At 44.1% G+C, this 17,847-nt stretch overlaps 3 protein-coding genes across 10 annotated transcripts in view; 1 reads left to right on the top strand and 2 right to left on the bottom strand.

Moving 5' to 3' along the window:
• LOC6626749 (cyclic nucleotide-gated channel beta-1) overlaps positions 1-9,399 on the bottom strand; it is a 79,688-nt gene extending 70,289 nt beyond the window's left edge. For 3 of the 8 annotated variants that reach the window (XM_032435963.2, XM_032435962.2, XM_070210009.1), the window contains exon 1: positions 7,096-9,398. The gene's annotated coding sequence lies outside the window, so the exon portion shown is untranslated. Of the gene's footprint in view, positions 1-7,095 lie in introns of all 8 variants that reach the window. The other 5 variants (XM_070210012.1, XM_070210013.1, XM_070210010.1 and 2 more) reach the window with 4 other exon arrangements.
• A 194-nt stretch (positions 9,400-9,593) lies between these two features.
• Positions 9,594-12,772, top strand: blw (ATP synthase subunit alpha blw, mitochondrial). The gene is made up of 4 exons (XM_002050224.4): positions 9,594-9,778; positions 10,506-11,086; positions 11,156-11,957; positions 12,023-12,772. Exons 1-4 carry the CDS (start codon positions 9,719-9,721, stop codon positions 12,230-12,232), a joined length of 1,653 nt encoding a protein of 550 aa, XP_002050260.1. The 5' UTR covers positions 9,594-9,718; the 3' UTR covers positions 12,233-12,772.
• Positions 12,773-15,104: 2,332 nt separating this feature from the next.
• Positions 15,105-17,761, bottom strand: CycB (Cyclin B). The gene is made up of 5 exons (XM_002050225.4): positions 17,454-17,761; positions 16,978-17,126; positions 16,649-16,914; positions 15,642-16,576; positions 15,105-15,583 (listed from the first exon to the last, which is right to left on the bottom strand). Exons 1-5 carry the CDS (start codon positions 17,487-17,489, stop codon positions 15,296-15,298), a joined length of 1,674 nt encoding a protein of 557 aa, XP_002050261.2. The 5' UTR covers positions 17,490-17,761; the 3' UTR covers positions 15,105-15,295.
• Positions 17,762-17,847: the final 86 nt, after the last annotated feature.

The raw sequence follows: 17,847 nt of genomic DNA, 5'->3' as shown, positions 1-17,847 counted from the left end.
AGACGGAAAGTGAGAGAGCGAGTTCTTATCGTTATCCTCGTCCGTCATTTGTTTGCTGCTTATCTGCATCTGAAGCGTGACCAACTTTTAAGCGCACGTGTTTTGATTGCTTTCGCTGCCAAAGTTCAATTTTACGCAGCTTTACGCTTTTGCTTTTGCATTTTATGGCCCAGCAAAATACACACACACACACACACACACACACACACACAAGCGCGCGGGCACTCGCATATACAACCGTATGTGGAATGTGTGCCCGCAAAAGTAGGCAATGCTTTTTTCATTTCCATTTTTATGACGCCATTTCGCGGCTGTTTAATTATGATCGATATCAAGATCGATTATATATATGTGTGTATGGGTGTGTGTGTATATGAAAGTTTATGTAACCAAAATTGTTGGCTATCATGCGGAAAATGCAATTGGGCTAATGCAACAATTTTCAGATGCATTTCCAAAAACTCATTTTGTATGCACAGCGAATTGCCAGCTTTTCCGCAGCAGCTGTTTAGCTGCCACTGTGTGTGCGTGTGCGTGTGTGTGTGTGTGTGTGTGTGTGTATGTTTGTGGCTTTTCAGTTTTGTTTGCGTGCTTTTCAATTATGAGCTTTGGTTTTATGTTTAGCTGAAATGCATTTAATGTACTAATTATTAAACAAATATCAAAAGCGCCGGCTCAATCTGCAACTGCAACAAAAAAAAGCAGCCACGGCAACAACAAGCCGAACCGCAACAATAATAATTACAAACCAATTAAAAACATATTTATATATTGTCTTTGCCATTAAACACACACACACACACACACACACACACACACACACACACTCACTCCGCCCACACTCCGCCCACACATATTAAATGGCAGAGAAATGTGTATGCACATGCTTTGCGATAATGCATATAAATCTATAGACATAAATAAATTTATTTTATATACGCAGCAACACATGTTTATTTGTTGTATCTCAGCTTTTGCCCATGTGGCTTATAAATTCGCTGGCAAACATTTTGCGGCTTCAGCAACGTCTGCCATTGATTGACGGCAAATTGGCAATAACACACACAAGCACACACACAGCACACACACAAAGCACACACAAGTATTTTTGCGTTATATTACATTTTTACACGCTGCCGCATTCGCATAATTTGCATGAAATTTATCAGAGGTATATTAAACTAGTTCATTTGCAGCGAACCACTTATCCTTGGAGTAGTTCATAACGTGCATCAATTCCATAAAGGAAGCTTCAATTGGCTTTCACTAAATAAAATTAATTGCATTGCATTGGCTTCCAGTTCTAGATCTTTGTACGCAATAGTAAACTTTTAACTTAGTTGTAATATGGTATTTTTATGCCCTGAAAAATGAAAAAGGGATAAAAGCAGGCATCTTCGATCTCCTGAAATGTATATAGTCCGGATGAGGACAACGTGCTGAGTCCATCTAAACACGTCCGTTTGCTGTCCGTCCGAACGATTGTATGAAGTACTTAAACCTGGTATGGTATATAATATCGTATAACATACGGAGAAGAAGTCATTTCTTGTCGTAGTCTTACGCCATTGTCGCTTTAAGATTATAAGAGCTAGATACAAACTGTCGCAGAGTATTTACAATGTGCATGTGTGTGTGTGTGTATGCAATAAATCTGAAATATTTGTAAGGGTAGCTCAGCGTGAAGCTCTGAATATCTGCTAATCGTGCACACGCACTTGCTTAGCTTGAATATGCCTTAAGTTCATTTGCAACCTAAGCAAATTGAGCTAGTTGCCGAGAAGTACTCTTTTGTGGTAGCTACACTTGAGCTGGTTCCTAATTTACACTCAACTAAAGCTGTGCTTCATTATTTAATAGTTTATTCATTCGAAAAGAGAAACAGTTTCAACTATTTCTCAAGCACTTTTCACTTTAAAGAAATCACTTAATTGAGCAGAGTTTAATTTGTGCAAACATTTTCATAGGCAACTGTAAGAAATGTGCTAATTGAGCTCTGTGCACCTCAATTCATTTTCAATATGAGTCAACCGAGTGTCATGCTGTAGCTCTTTGAAGTTTGTGCATCAGCAGCTACCATCAGAAACTGACACAGCAATGGCATCTGTATCTGTATCTGTATCTGTATCTGTGTCTGTATCTGCATCTGCATCTGGATCTTAATCGAACGGAATTTAATTGCGTTGCTTTGCAAGTGTCTCTTTGGCAGTGCTGCAGCATTTTGCACCTGTTACATGTTGCACTTAGCTTGGCAACAGCATATTTGCTAACGTCATCAGCTGCCTGCCCCGCTGTGGGTGTGTGCGTGCCTTTTGTGACGCAAGCCGCAGCGCGCCTATTAAATGCCAATGGCAGCTACACACATTGAGCTCTAAAAGATAATGGGCTCAAATGGAGGGGCAGCAACGACTGGGCAATGACAACGGCAACGGCAACGGCAACTATGGGTTATGCAAATTTCTCGCATGTCGACGCGTGGCGATTGTCTCCCTTTCTCTCTCTACCACACACTCTCCATCTGTCTGCTGCTCGATTAGACAGATTCAGTTCAGTCGGTCCAGTTAGTTGACATGGCCTGCTCGCTGCTAATGCGGCCACTGGGCAGTCAACTCCCCCTCTCCCACTATTGCCCCCGATTCTCCTTAGTCTCATCGCTATGTTGCGCCTGTGCCTGTGCCTGTGTGTATAGTTTTGTTGATTTTGCCCTTTGGCTGACACAGAACGCTGTTGACTTTGCATATTAAAACAAAACGAATGCAGAGAAACAACAACAACAAAAGCAGCAAACTGACTGAGCGACCTTTGCTCAAGTGTAACAGGCTTTACTGTACTTGTATGGCTACTTTTTAATTTCTGATTTCAACAGCCCGCCACCCTGTCACTCGTTTGCTCGGCTCTGGCCCAGTTGCCTTTAGCTAAACTTTCATTAATTATATACGGTTTGTTTGGCAAATTAAAAACTGTTGACTTTTGCAAAAATATGGCACAACAGCCAGTAAAATGTGGCAGCATGACAATGCGGCAAATTGTGACTAAAACGTGGCACTGCTTCTTCGTCTTTGCATTTATTTGCGCACTCACATATTATTTGACGCTTTCAATTAGCGACACAGCAGAAAAGTCAACAATAAGAGTTCATACAGCGAAAGCTCACTAAGACAGCTTTTCTCTTGGAATATTGAAGAAATCAGAAGGGATAAAACCTAGTTTAAAAAGGTTTCACCGAATCTACATTTTTATTTGTTCCTTATCAAATTTTTAATTCTGCTCATGCTCAAGAAGATCGATGTTTTATAACCTTTCTTTTTTTTTTGTCTACTTTCTTTAAAGCAAATTGTTTATCGGATTTGTACTTTGTTTCTGTACAGAAGACAAGTTGTAAAAAATAATAAAAAAAAAAAAGATGTTGATTTTCTTTTTTCACTTCAAGGAAAATACATATACTTGTACATACAACATCATTTATTTGAGCCGGGCAACGCCGGGTAATTTACTCAAATATTATATAAATGACATTGATGTAAGCATAGTCAGGCATAAGCTGTTAGGTGTTGAGGGCTAGCTGTCACTCTTAAAGCGTTCATCGTTGCTTCCGTAAGCAGCTTAGTGGAAAAGTGCCAAAAATTGTGAAAATGTGGCAGCCTGTCAAAGTGTGTGTGTGTGTGTGTGTGTGTGTTTGTGTGGCATGCAATAAGAATGAGTAGCAAAGAAAAAGAAACAGCATCAATAGAATGTCAAAGCTGTTGCTGTTGGCACAGCTAAAATGCTATTGATTGACACGCAATGCGAGCACATTGCCCAAATGTGGGCTGCAAGTGGAAAATCCTGTTGGACATTGCCCCACCAGCCGCCAGCCAGCAACGATTGCCACCAAGCACTGCCACCAGCCACTGGCACCAGCTAGTGGCACTAACATGCTAATTGGAGCACGTAGCGGACATAGAGGACAGCTGATTCTGGACTGGGGCTGCGGCTGGGGCAAGGTACGTAAAACGAAGAAATGCACTTAATTGGAGCAAGCGAAGTGCGTTAGTTCCTCCTGCTATTCGTGGTTGCCATATGATTAATTAGTGCCCGTGTCGCAAGGGAGAGGCAGACCGTGATCCAGCAGAAAGCAAGCTGTGCACGAGTGCGGAATGCATTTGCCCTCTACTAAGAAACTCAATCAAATTCCCAAATACACACATCGGATTATGAACTCAAAATAACTCATTGATTTATCAAATATGTGGTATTATTTAGTTGAACAAACTTAACGCGAGTTTCTACAACAATTTCGATTTGCTTTGGCGGAATCCACGCAAACAAGCGGAAAAAGCGTGGTAAGCCAGTTTAAGGTTAACATTGGGCAAATCAGCTAAGACCAGGCTGTCTATTATTCATCATAATTTAACAAGAATTGCTTTTGTCTGCGGCTTTAAGTTTCCCGGCAACCCACGAGAACTTTTCAACTGGCATTTCTCGACAGCTTTGCCAGTTGCAAATTAACATTTTTGTTGTCACTCTCTGTCTGTCTAAGCCGCTTACGTGATATGCATAAGTTAGTACCATTTCGGCCCGCCCCTGACTTTTTACGCCTTCTAATTAGCGCTGGAAATGCTTAAGTTCTTAAGCTGCAGTTAAAAGGCATAAAACTCATGCGCGTCGTTTGGCGATATGTTAAGTTCATAATTTCAATTTTAAATTGTTATTATAGCCCGTCGCGGGCTGTCAGTTTCTCTTACTTGGTCTAGAAAAACCCTTCAGTTGCCCGCCCCCGCTCAGCACCATCACACGCCTGATTATTATTGACAGTTGCCGCCGACAGAGATTGTTATTGTTGTTATTGTAGTTGTTGTTGTTGCTGTTGCTGTTATGGCTCTCATTTTAGTCTCATAAATATGCAAATTAATCATTTGCGGAAATTTGCATACTTAATAAGTTGCTTTAATTAAATGTTCACGCACGCATGCCTCACAATCTTTCCCCCAGGAATCGCCGCGAATCCTTTTCGCCCAAATGCCATTTTAAAGTGCCAACTTGTTAATTGCGCGAACCAGCCCAAATAGAAATAAGCAAACAAACAATAACAAGAAGCAAATGTACAAATACATAAATACACAAATAGCAATTCAAAAATTCCATAGATTCCAATTGCAGTGGGAAATATCCGTAAAAACTTGTATCTGGCCGAATTGGCAAGCTGTTCGCCTCATATTTAGGAGCTCAGTCACGTACCAAGCCGCCGCAGCGCGCCAGACAACAACAACAATAAGTGCTTCAGTGAAGAGTGCCCGACTAATAGATACCCTGTAAGCTGAGCTGCGCAGCTTAATACATTCAGTATTATCAAGCCTTAAAGATATTTATGAAATGTATGCAAAAATCTCTTTAATTTCGCGAATTCTTCTCGGAATCGGAGATAACATATAATATACCTTAATATATACAGCTCATCTGCCTGTTACATGCCTTTACACATTTGCGTTATACCCATTTTTCATCCAACTCCCTTGGGTACAGGGTAAAAAGAGTTTTTCGCTGCGTGACGCTGGCAAGTTTTATTATTTTCGTTTTTTTTTTTTTTTTGTGTACTACATTTTTGAAAATGAGCAGCATCCGAACAAAAAATAAGAATCTATATAGTATATATCTTATATATACATATATATATATATATATATATATATATATATATATGCAAACGGCGAGGCGCAGCCGACATAAATTAACATTTTTATGCGCCGCTGCAATGGACGAAAAGGACGCCAAGGACCAAAATCAGGAGCAGGAGCAGAAGCAAGAGCAGAATCACAGTCAAAGCATAAGCTTGAAAATGGGCGCCTCTCTAAGGCCCCGCATTATTTACGATGGGCCTGACACTGCCAAAAGTGGGAGTAGTTGATGAGTAGGGTGTATGTGTTGGTGTGTGTGTGTGTTTGTTGCGTAGCCATTCACATTTCTTCATTACATTTCATTTTATTTCAGTTCACAACATTGCCAGCCACGTTTATTTATTTGCCATTCGGCAGCGCCTTTGCCCTTTGCCTGGCTGGCAAATAATTTTAATTGGTTTTACCCCACACCCCCACCCTCCCACCAATACCCCCACCACTCGATTGGAGAAGTGATGGTGAAGTGATTTCATCTGCAATACGAGTACATCTTCATGTATGTGTGCGAGTGTGTGTGTGTGTGTATGCACACATATATATATTTATTTGTACATCTCTTGTTCTGTTTGTACATCTTATTATAAAAGTTGTAGTTCTTCTTCCAGAGTTGTGCGTGTGTGTGTGCGTGTGTGCGCGTGTCTTTGGCAGCCGCAATTGCAAAATCAATTTGGTTTATAATTTGCATAAATGCGTGTGTGCGTGTATGCGTGTGCATGTTTGCATATTGCATGGCTTTTGACTAGTTCATTTATTCACAAATAATATACTTGAGACTAAAAACATACACATTGTAGGCTTCTAAGTTCAAAGTTCAAATAGATAGTTGGCTTACAATGCATTGCAGCACATTTGTTGACATTCTCTTTTATAACTTTCCTAATGAAGTAGAGATCGTCGAACTGAGAACATACGAAGGAACCCTCGCATTTAACCGAAACAACCCTGCAAGGGCTAACCTCAGCTGATAATGAGCTTAGCTTTTTACTCAACACTAGCTTGACAGTGTTGACAAAGGGGCAAAGAGTCACCTTTTCAGCAGGGTTGTCCCCAAACGGAAGTGTGAGAATGTAAGAGTAATAATAATAATGAAAGTTAACTTCTTTTGAACAAAAACCATAAATGAGAGCTCATACATAGAATAATATTTCAGTATATCCTTCCGATTGTCGGTCTCCTAGTTAGGCGGGACATGTGCCAGTGTTGGTCGGATCGGAACACTATATTAAATAGCTAGCAAAATAATACAGTTGCTTTTGTCAGTCACGAATTGGTATTTAAACTGTGGCATCCCGAAAATTATACTTTTTTTATACCGAAAACAACTCTGAAAGCAAATTGTCCCCATTTCCAAATACATGCACACAGTTAACGGCCATCATAAATTTACAGTTACATAAATGCAAACATAGACAGAGAAAGAGAGAGAGAAAAAATCGCTTACTTGCATTCACCTCAATTTTTAAACGTTGCCAATTCCTTTTGCAACTGATCCTTTGTGGTTAAGGTTGTGCTTTGTTTTGTTATTCGTTACGTTTTGATTCGCTATTGTGCTCTACCTATGCGCGACGCTTCTGCCTCGTTTCGCAAATCCGTTTCACTTTCAGCTTGTGGTTGTTGTTGTTTTAACACGCCATTGTTTAGTATGCGGCGTCCATCATTTAGAAGTCAGCGTCACACATACAACAACATGACACACACACAGACACGACAAAGCTGCTGTTCTTGTTGTTGCTGCTGCTGCTGCTGCTGCTTGGCACATTTCGCAGAAAGAGAGCGCGAGAATTCATTAGGCATGCGGGAATTTTAATTTCACTTGCTCACACACGCGCACATATGTGGCGACATATTTCTCAAACATTTTCGCTGCGTGCGGCGACGGCGACGGCGAATCGGCGACGTCAGTTTTTTAAGCTGCGACGGCTGCTGCGGCCGACTTCTGCTGCTGCTGCTGCTCCGTGCGTTGTTTTAGCTTTGTTATTGCTTAGGCGCTCTGCAATTTGCATGACGGCGGCGTCGACGCTGCTTTCTGCTGCTGCTGCTGCTGACCTTGCTGCCAAGTGGTAAAAACTATGCCGCACACACACACACATGCACCAACACAATGGCGCGAGCCAACGACCGCAGGAGAAATACAACAACAACAAGAACACGCGCGACTTTGACAGCTGTCAAAAATGTTCGGTGCGAAAGGCTCTCACAGACACCAAACGTAAACCGCGATAACCTGCGGCGGCCGGTTCGGCATCACCCATAGAAAGAACAGTACAAAGTAAGCCTCGAGAATTTCCATGATGTGCGGGGGGTTGCGAAAGCGAGGCGGTTGCGGGTTGCCGTACACGTTTAATGTTCAAGTCAAGTGCGAAGCTTATGCGCCTCGAAATGTGCGCGTGAGTGCGTCTGTTCGTGTATAAGTATGCGTATGCGTATGCCTATGTGTGTGTATGTGTGTGTGTAGTGTGTGTCGTCTATGTATTGGTATGTTTTTTGGATGCTGTCGCGCTGCTTGGAATGTTTGCTACGTTTTCTTTTGTTCTACGCGCGCGCGGGTGCTGCCAGCCTGATGACAAATTTTTCGCACACTTTTTTGTTGTTGTTGTTGTTGCTAGACAAACACAAAACTTCCAGTTGTTTTTTATTCTTTTTAACTGCCGCTGCTGATTACTTGCTTTTCCTTTTTAGCGTGCACTTTATAACGTTTTTATTGCTATTTGCTTCTGTGTTTTTACTTTTTTTTTTTTTGGAGATTGGATGTGTTTTGCCTGCGTATTGCTATTGCTATTGCTATTGTGCTTTGTCTTGGTTCGCTTTGTTGTCTGGCTTTGTGCTCATATTTCTTTTTCTTTTTTTTTTTAATAATTGGCAACGCTGATGCTGCTTGCTTTGCAGCGCATTGTTTGCATAATTTGCGAGAGGCGAACGCTTGCAAATGCCGTTAATCCTTTCACTTTTCCGTTTCGCTCTTACTTATTGTCAACTGACTGCACTTGGCTAACGAGCTGTTATTGCTAACATGCGGACATGTGGACATGCGAACATGATGCTATTAGCACGTGGCAATCATCGTCAGCATTTGGCATCGATTTGACAGGGTCGCCCGCTGTCCCGCTGCCCCTCTGGATGCTCGAATTTTCTTCGCCTAATTGCGTCGCTTTTGGCAAACAGCTGCTCGCCGCCCGCTAAAAAAAAAAAAGTATGCTTTGCTTCGATTTAGTTTTGCCGCAACTCTTCTGCACCAATACAAATGCAAAATCGCCAAATTGATATTAAAATTCTGCCACGAATTGAATTCGCTTACAAAAGTGCGCTTTTTATGCGGCACTTTTATATTGCATTGATGCGCTTAACTGTTCGCGTTTGTTTTTTATTTTTTTCATTTGCACTCGTGCACATATTAAACGATTTAAATTACTTCTTTTTTCCACGACTGCGTTCACCCAGTCCACATGCTCACATCTTTTTAATTCACTTTATTGTATTTTTTTTTTTCTTTTTATATATTTTAATCTCCGCGTTGCGTTAACAACACCGCACAAACTCCGACTATGAACTGGCAGAGTGCTTCAGGATGGCTCTACAATTTAGTACTGAGATTATGTGGCGCGCACACAGCCTCCTCTTCGGCTGGTGCTCTCACTTGTGTAGAGTTTCGCAGGATGCTGGCGCGTTCGGGTGCGCTTTCCAGCCCAAGTCCCCCTTGCCGAGCGCCAAACCGAACGAACAACTCAGAACTAACATAGCAAATCTCTACATTCTTAACACACTACTTCTTAACGTACACTGTTAAGCAGGTGGAGCATTCTATAACAGTGCTGTTAAGCGCAGTGCTCTTTTGAGTGACCAGCTGACACATTTTGTATCGATACGCGCCGCAATGTTGCCCGCACAATTATCGATAGTATCGTTGGCTCTTTTTTGCACTACTCTGGGCACACAGACGTGCAGCGAACGTGAGCCGAACGGCAACCATCTTTGTGAAAAATACCTACGAGTCTGGAGAGCAGTCGGTGTAGGAATTAAATAATTTCTGCGGCTTATAAAAAGTTAAAAATATAAAAAAAATAACAATGATTTCTGCTCGTTTGGCGTCGTCGGTCGCTCGCAACTTGCCCAAGGCGGCCGCACAGGTACAAAAAACCAGTTAACAATTAAAAAAAAGTTGCAAAACGAAAGAAAATATTCAGACCACACATAACCCAACCCAATTGGCCGTAAATTGCAAATTAAAAAGCGCAATTAAAACCTTGGCGACAACTCCAACTGGATAATACTTTCAACTACCTGGCGTTTCATATACCAATTACATTCATTTCATGTTCGCTAAAGTTTTAGTTTTCTGTTACGCAATGCGAAACGCTGCAGCCGCACACAAAAAAAAAATTGTTACATAACAACTAAAATGTACTTTGTGCGAATATTTTGCAAATGTTGAGTTGTTAAAACCAAATCAAAGTGAGTTTTTGCCTGCAATTTGTGTTTTATAAAAGGTTACATAATTTGGCAAAGGGTCGCAGCTTCGCTTGCTGCTGCTGCTGCTGCTGGTTGACTTTGAGGTTATGTGCGCGCATTTCGTTTCAATTCAGCAGGAGGAAACTGCGAAAAAAAACGTATACACGGAATATAATGCAAAATGTTGCCGAAATTTAATAACAATTTACAAGTGTAACGTAATTATTGTAAATTTCGGAATTGGGCCGGCCGCCTGCGTGTGGCTGTTTGTGCTGTGTGGTAGAGCGAGACAGCAACAGTTCTGTTCATGTGGTTATTCAATTCTTGTTCCCCCCTCTCGCACTTGCTTTTTTTTTTTATATAAGAAAAGAGCTAATGTTGGGCACAATTGGAATTCGTCCACAGGTTGCCTGCAAAGCTGCATATCCAGCTACCAGTCTTGCTGCCCGTAAACTCCATGTGGCCAGCACACAGCGCAGCGCGGAGATCTCCAGCGTTTTGGAGGAGAGAATCCTGGGCGTTGCACCCAAGGCCGATCTGGAGGAGACTGGTCGTGTGTTGAGCATTGGTGATGGTATCGCTCGTGTCTATGGTCTGAACAACATCCAGGCCGATGAGATGGTGGAATTCTCCTCGGGCCTTAAGGGCATGGCCCTCAACTTGGAGGCCGACAATGTGGGTGTCGTCGTCTTCGGTAACGACAAGCTCATCAAGCAGGGTGATATTGTGAAGCGTACCGGCGCCATTGTCGATGTACCCGTCGGTAATGAGCTGCTCGGTCGCGTTGTCGATGCTCTGGGCAATGCCATTGACGGCAAAGGCGCCATCAACACCAAGGATCGTTTCCGTGTCGGCATCAAGGCCCCCGGCATCATTCCCCGTGTGTCTGTGCGCGAGCCCATGCAGACTGGCATCAAGGCCGTCGATTCGCTGGTGCCCATCGGTCGTGGTCAGCGTGAGCTGATCATCGGCGACAGACAGACTGGGTGAGTAATCTGTTAGCAATGATAACAACAATAATAATAAGAACTCATCGTCACACTTTTGGCATGCAGAAAAACCGCTCTGGCCATTGATACCATCATCAACCAGAAGCGTTTCAACGATGGCCAGGATGAGTCGAAGAAGCTGTACTGTATCTACGTTGCCATTGGCCAGAAGCGTTCGACTGTCGCCCAGATTCTGAAGCGTTTGACCGACTCCGGCGCCATGGGTTACACCATTATTGTTTCTGCCACCGCCTCCGATGCCGCTCCTCTGCAGTACTTGGCCCCATACTCTGGCTGCGCCATGGGCGAGTTCTTCCGCGACAAGGGCAAGCACGCCCTGATCATCTATGATGATTTGTCCAAACAGGCTGTGGCCTACCGTCAGATGTCTCTGCTGCTGCGTCGTCCCCCTGGTCGTGAGGCCTACCCCGGTGATGTGTTCTATCTGCATTCGCGTCTGCTGGAGCGTGCCGCCAAGATGTCGCCCGCTATGGGTGGCGGTTCACTGACCGCTCTGCCCGTGATTGAGACCCAGGCCGGTGATGTGTCCGCGTACATTCCAACCAACGTCATTTCGATCACTGACGGTCAGATCTTCTTGGAAACCGAGTTGTTCTACAAGGGTATCCGTCCCGCCATTAACGTGGGTCTCTCTGTGTCCCGTGTCGGTTCCGCTGCCCAGACCAAGGCCATGAAACAGGTGGCCGGTTCCATGAAGCTGGAGTTGGCCCAGTACCGTGAGGTCGCTGCTTTCGCCCAGTTCGGTTCCGATTTGGATGCATCCACCCAGCAGCTGCTGAACCGTGGTGTGCGCCTAACTGAGCTCCTCAAGCAGGGCCAGTATGTGCCCATGGCCATTGAGGATCAGGTATAGAATTCATTGATTCAGCTATGGTTCATGTCACACTAAACTATATTGATTACTCCGTCCAGGTTGCTGTCATCTACTGCGGTGTGCGCGGTCACTTGGACAAGATGGATCCCTCAAAGATCACCAAGTTCGAGAAGGAATTCTTGCAGCACATCAAGACATCCGAGCAGGGTCTTCTCGACGGCATTGCCAAGGATGGCCAGATCTCTGAGGCCGCCGATGCTAAGCTGAAGGACATTGTCCAGAAGTTCATGTCCACCTTCCAGGGTTAAGCAGCAACAGCAACAGCAACCGCCGCGTGCAGTTATCATATCGTAGATATGCGGCAAACCAAACATCTTGCAAGCAAATAAATGAATTAATGTCTGAGCCGAAAGTCACGTTAATAATTGAATAAAGCTGCCAACTGCGCGTAGATGATAACAACAACAACATCATCCGAAGAAAAGATAAAACAACAACCTACACCATAAGAAAATATAAACAAACAAAAAATTATAAAACTAAAGAAAAACCTTTGCGCATTCATGTTTTCCTTTGCTGCACAATTCACGTCCCGTCCCTGCCACACACACACACACACCTGGGGGAGAGAGAGAGAGAGCGCGCGGGACGGACGTGAAGAGAGCAGCGGAAGTAACCCCACTTCGAATTTCAGCATTAGCCCCACTCAAATAATAAACTCTGTTGTTCTAGCTTAAAAAAACTATAATCAATATTTGAAATATTGTAATCGAGAATAGTCGAAATACCGTTTGTGGATGATTGTGAAACGATGAAAATAAAAACGATACTAAATTATACACTTAAAATATGCTCGATTTACTAGATAGTTGAATATATGTCATACTCCGACTGGAAATCCTGTTATATTCGGTTTTATAGTTAACTCTTAGTCCCATTTAAGAACAAGTTTCTATTCGGAAACCTAATGTACAAATTAAGGTATTCATGCATAGAATATATAGACTTGTAGATTCTATATAGTTGGAATAACATAGATACTTCCATTTAGATGGATTTACTCGTCTAAGACTTAGTACATAAACTGAATAACTGAACTATAGCTAATATGGAAAGATCTTCTATATTATTGGAAGAGCAACCCCAATTTGAGAATCAGCGAGACATGGATGATATCAATCTATCATAGAGCGTCTTTCTACACAAACTAGAACATATAGAAACTCCAAATTCTGGATATCTGATCTGAACTATTTCCCCAAGTTGAAAAAAATAGTATAAACATATTTGATTAAGCATAACGCGCATACTCGGATTAGAAAGTAGACCTCATTTACTTGGAATTTACATTTTCGGATCCAGCTATAATCATTTTCTACATTATCCCAAGGAACCATTCAGGTGGACCTATGTAAACATGGGTCAATAATTGTCGCTGGCAATTACAAATTGAAATCCTGTCACCATGCAGACAGACGGAAAGGAAGACGGGGTCCTTTTGAACTAATCTGTGCAAAGTCTCAGCTGATCCGCCAGCAGCAGACAGCAGCTGTCCTTCTTCTCACAACCTTTCGCCACTGACCTTGCAACCCCTCAGCGGGATCTGCGGCTGCTACCTGACCAGACGCTGCTCCCGTCAGGATAACAGCCAACTCATCAGCGAGCCAGCCGGGTACGGCCGCTCACTTCACGCTCTGCATATTTGGTTAACAGTCAACCAGAAAACGGCGCAAGGCTAGAAACGAGCCCAATCGACTGTAGCAGATGCCCATATCCAATAATGTGTGTGTGTGTGTGTGTGTGTGTGTGTGTGTGCGACAGGACACGGGTAAAACTGGCTCCTGGCGGGGAGCCCACAAGACAAAACACAAAAAGTGACTACGATTTTCCATGGCAGAGGCACAAATTACTAGGCCTCAGGCTCCCCGCGCTGTTGTTGTTTTTGCCTGCTTTCTTTTTATTGCATTTGTTTGCTCGTAAAAGTGTCGAAATTAATGGGAGCTATAAAACCGTCAAACTTAAATTTCGAACAGGCGAACAGCGGCCGCAGCAAGCAGTCGCCGCCATTCGAACTCGCCGTCCCAGTCGCAGTCGAGCTCTTCTCGGTGCCAGTCAGCCTCACGCATACTTGGGCACCCACACACATAGCGACATCGACACGTACGCAACACATTTACATACACGTGCGCGTGCACACAGCGACGACGTCGAGCCAATGCTGCCGCCACCAGGCAATTGCCATAAAGCAGCCCAAAAGAAACGAGAACACAGAGAGAGAGAGAGAGAGAGAGTGAGAGAGAGAAAACACACGCACGCACGCACGCACATGAGCTCAGCCAGCAAAAGAAGTTGGAACATAAGGGCGGAAAAACTGACCTGCGATCAAGGAAGAGGACAGCCAAGTAAAAGTAAAGGCAAAGCAAGTCTCAATGCCCATTTGCTGCCATTGTCTGATTTTAGACGCTTGTGTGTATCTGGGAGTTGAGAAGGACTGCGCAGGGGTCGTCTCGCTTCTTTTTTTTTCTTTCGCTCCGGTTTTCAACTTTCTCACAGACCTCATCAGATGCTTGTTTTTGCTTTTGCGGCAAAAAAAAAGTACTAATTTATTTGCAATGTGCCCTAAGGGAAATTATGATTACAAAAACAAATTGGCGGGAGATTTAAGGGGATTTTTGCAAGTTCGCTGGGAATTTTATTGGATTTTCGTAAAATATTTATATTTATAAATTGATTTAATACACAGAGCACAATTGACAAATCCAAATATTGCTTAAGCTAAATATAATATAATGTATATGCGTAAAATGGCGAATTTGTTGCCCGTTTTTATTATTTTTTGGGAAAGTAACTTAAAATACTTTGAGAGGCAACGCCGATATCTTCAGCCAGCAAATGCGCTCGTTGCTCACCGGTTTTTCCGTTTTTTCTTTCTTTTTTTTTTTTTATAAAATTTGCTCAGTTTCCAGCCATCCTCTCACACAATCGTACATATAGAATAGATATGTATACATAGCTGCAGCAGGGGGACGCGGGCCACAGACAGACCAGGGACAAAATCGAACTTGTGGCCAAAGCGAAGCGAAGCGGTCGAGCCTGCGATGGACTGACTCCTGTTAGATGGTAAGTTGTGGGGGTGTGTATGTGTGTGTGGAGACGAGCGGAAATTAAACGTAATCATGATGAGGATCATATAATGATTATTATACACACGCACACACACATTAAAGTGAGAAACACGAAACGAAAAATACACAAATTTAAATAGAAAACAAATTGAACTAAACTTAAAATGCAGTCAATAATAACAATAACTGCAATGCCATTGTCCAAAAGTCGACACGTAGCGTGTGGAGGCAACAGGAGGTCATCTACTATTTCTTGCCCACAATCGAGTCCATGAGCGGACCGCTCAGTTCGGCACGCAGCGCAATCTTCTGGAACTTGTTGGCCTGATACTTGTTGTATATGGCCCGCAATTTGGTAGTCGGCGCATCGCGCGCCAGTTTTGCAATTTGCCGTGTAATCGGACGCAGATGTGCGGCCGTGTAGCGCGAGTAATGCACCAGAGTGGGCGTCCAGTGCTTGTCATTGAAGCCCGTGGCAGCACGGGCATTGCCATTGAGCAAGTGCAGCGACAGGAACAGCGAGCCGGCTGCAATCTGCAAGGCAACATATCAATATTAAGAATCAAGTCTGCTATTGTAAAGGAAAACCCACCTCGGAGGGCTTGTAGCTGGCCAGCTCGTAGTCCATGGCAGCCAGTTCCAAGAAGTACTTGGACATGGCGTGATGCTCATCCTCAGCGCTGGCGGCCTTCGAGTAGCGACGCAAAAAGTGTATGGGCAAGGGACGCGACAGATTGTTATCGATGGCCTTCAGTATTTGCAGCTCCATTTGCCTAATCTCGCGACCCGTATAGCTGTCGTCGGTTATGAACACAAAATCGCCAATGGCCGGCGGGAACAGCTCCTCGTATTTGGTGGCTATGAAGAGAGCCGTGACGCCCACCAGCTGCAAATACTTGCGCCTGGTATTTTTGACCACCTGCAGATAGCGATCGATAATGGCCACGGCCAGATGGAATGTCTCGGCAGCCAAATGGAACTGCAAATGCACCTCGTTGATCCAATCGATGAGCACAGCGCGCATCTTGTGCGACACCTCCAGCTGATTGGCCAAGTGATCGTTATGAATGGGCTGCTGCTCCTCCAGTTCGTAGAGATAGTCGTAAATGTCGTTCACATACTCCGATACCAAAACCAGATTCTCCCGATCATCGGCATCAATGTCCTCCACCTCGGCCAGCCGCTTGCCGGCCAGCGATAGGGTTGATGGAACTGTTGCAACAGCCACGGCTGGTGTGGGACGCGTCTTGGGCAGCCTGGCCAGCGCCGTGGGCTCCTTCTTTAGGTGCACTGCAGCAGCAGCCACATCCTTTTTAGCTGCCAGCGCATTTGCTGCATTCCTGGTCTGCACCCTGGGCACCAGCGGTTCCTTCTTCTGTGCATTGACTGCCGCGGCGGCAGGCACATTCGGCTTGGCCAGGGCGGCGCGCAGCTTGGTCAGGGATTTGCGTGACAAGTTGCTGTCCTCGCGGCGCAGCGTGTTGACCTTCTCGTCGGAGATGGACTTCTGCTTGGCTGCAGCTGCAACTGTACGTTGGAAGGTTGCCATGTGGGATTTGGGCGGTCCGAATGTTTTATACTTTTGGATTGGATACTTACGCTTGTTGTTCGCATCGGCGGCCACTTTTGCATTGGCCGTTGTCGTTGCGGCAGCGCGTCCAGCGTTCAGCGTGCTGGCCGAGATCTGGCTGGCCCCAGCGGCGGGCTGCTGCCCATGTGTGCGCATCGAGTTCGAGCGCATCAGGGAGGAGGCTGTTGCCTTGGCTGCACCTGCACCTGCATTGGCATTGGCATTGCTCACGCCCAGCGGCTGCTTCTTCCAGTGTGTGTCCACACGCGCCTTGGTCAATTTAACGTCTTTCAGTCTGTGATATTTATGTTGATTAACAGTTCTTATTCTTGCTATAAACTAATTGCCCTAAACTCACTCTTTTTGTGCCGCATCTTTGGAGATCACGCCACGGTTCAGTCCTCGATTCTGCAGATCGCCGAGTGCGGCGCGTTTTGTGTGGTTTGCCTCGTTTGTAGGCACCGTCAATTTCTTCACTTGGACATTATTGTACTTCTCCGTGGCATTCTGCAAGTATTCACAATTGCAATGGGGGTCAATGCATGGCGGCCATTTTGTATGCGGTGCATAGCAGAGAGATGCAATTAGCGGTACAAGTACCGCTACTCTGCCAGAAAGCACCAAAAAGGGCGCCAAGCACATTTACCGCTGCAGCAGCAGCAACAACAGCGCTAGACAAAACGGCATTTTTTTACCCTTCTCTTTTGTGCTCAGCTGCTGCGCCGACGCAGACGCCGCAATGGCGGCGGCGTCGCTGCCAACGCAATGCGTTAGCTGCTGCTGCTGCCGCCTATTAAAACTTAAATAAAAATGTGCATTTATGTGTATTCTTACCTCGTCCATGATCATTTTAAGCGCTGTGCTCACCATGTTTGTATATTTATTTATTTTCTTTTAACACAAATATAATTATAATTAACAAGAACGCTTCGATTTTGTTTTTGCACTTGAGCGCGTCGCTTTAGTTTTTTAACGCAAATATATTGTTGAAATTTTGTTTGGTATCTTGTTTTAGATTGCACAGATTTTTGTTTAAAATTGATATTTTTCAACGATTACTAGTTTTTTTTTCGAATTTGTTTCGAGTCTTTCGAGCTCAGCGCACGATGCGAACGCAAGCCGCTGCCGTTTAGATTTGAAAAGCACGCAAGATAATGAAAATAATGTGCCCAAATGAAGTAACTCCGAAAATAGAGGTTAATAGTGTGACCAAATGGGCACAGATATG

Source organism: Drosophila virilis, chromosome 5 (assembly GCF_030788295.1).
Source record: "Drosophila virilis strain 15010-1051.87 chromosome 5, Dvir_AGI_RSII-ME, whole genome shotgun sequence".
NCBI lineage: Eukaryota > Metazoa > Arthropoda > Insecta > Diptera > Drosophilidae > Drosophila > Drosophila virilis.
Note: the sequence above shows the minus strand (reverse complement) of the source record. Positions and strands in the feature narration are given on the sequence as shown.

Excerpts from the sequence above, each read along its gene's own strand:
- blw (XM_002050224.4), top strand. The coding sequence starts at position 9,719 with ATGATTTCTGCTCGTTTGGCGTCGTCGGTCGCTCGCAACTTGCCCAAG. Across the intron at positions 11,087-11,155 it reads ATCGGCGACAGACAGACTGG|AAAAACCGCTCTGGCCATTG; the intron begins GTGAGTAATCTG and ends TTTGGCATGCAG. Across the intron at positions 11,958-12,022 it reads CCATGGCCATTGAGGATCAG|GTTGCTGTCATCTACTGCGG; the intron begins GTATAGAATTCA and ends TACTCCGTCCAG.
- CycB (XM_002050225.4), bottom strand. The coding sequence starts at position 17,489 with ATGGTGAGCACAGCGCTTAAAATGATCATGGACGAG. Across the intron at positions 16,915-16,977 it reads AAAGATGCGGCACAAAAAGA|ACTGAAAGACGTTAAATTGA; the intron begins GTGAGTTTAGGG and ends TAAATATCACAG. Across the intron at positions 16,577-16,648 it reads CGCCGATGCGAACAACAAGC|TTGCAGCTGCAGCCAAGCAG; the intron begins GTAAGTATCCAA and ends TCCAACGTACAG.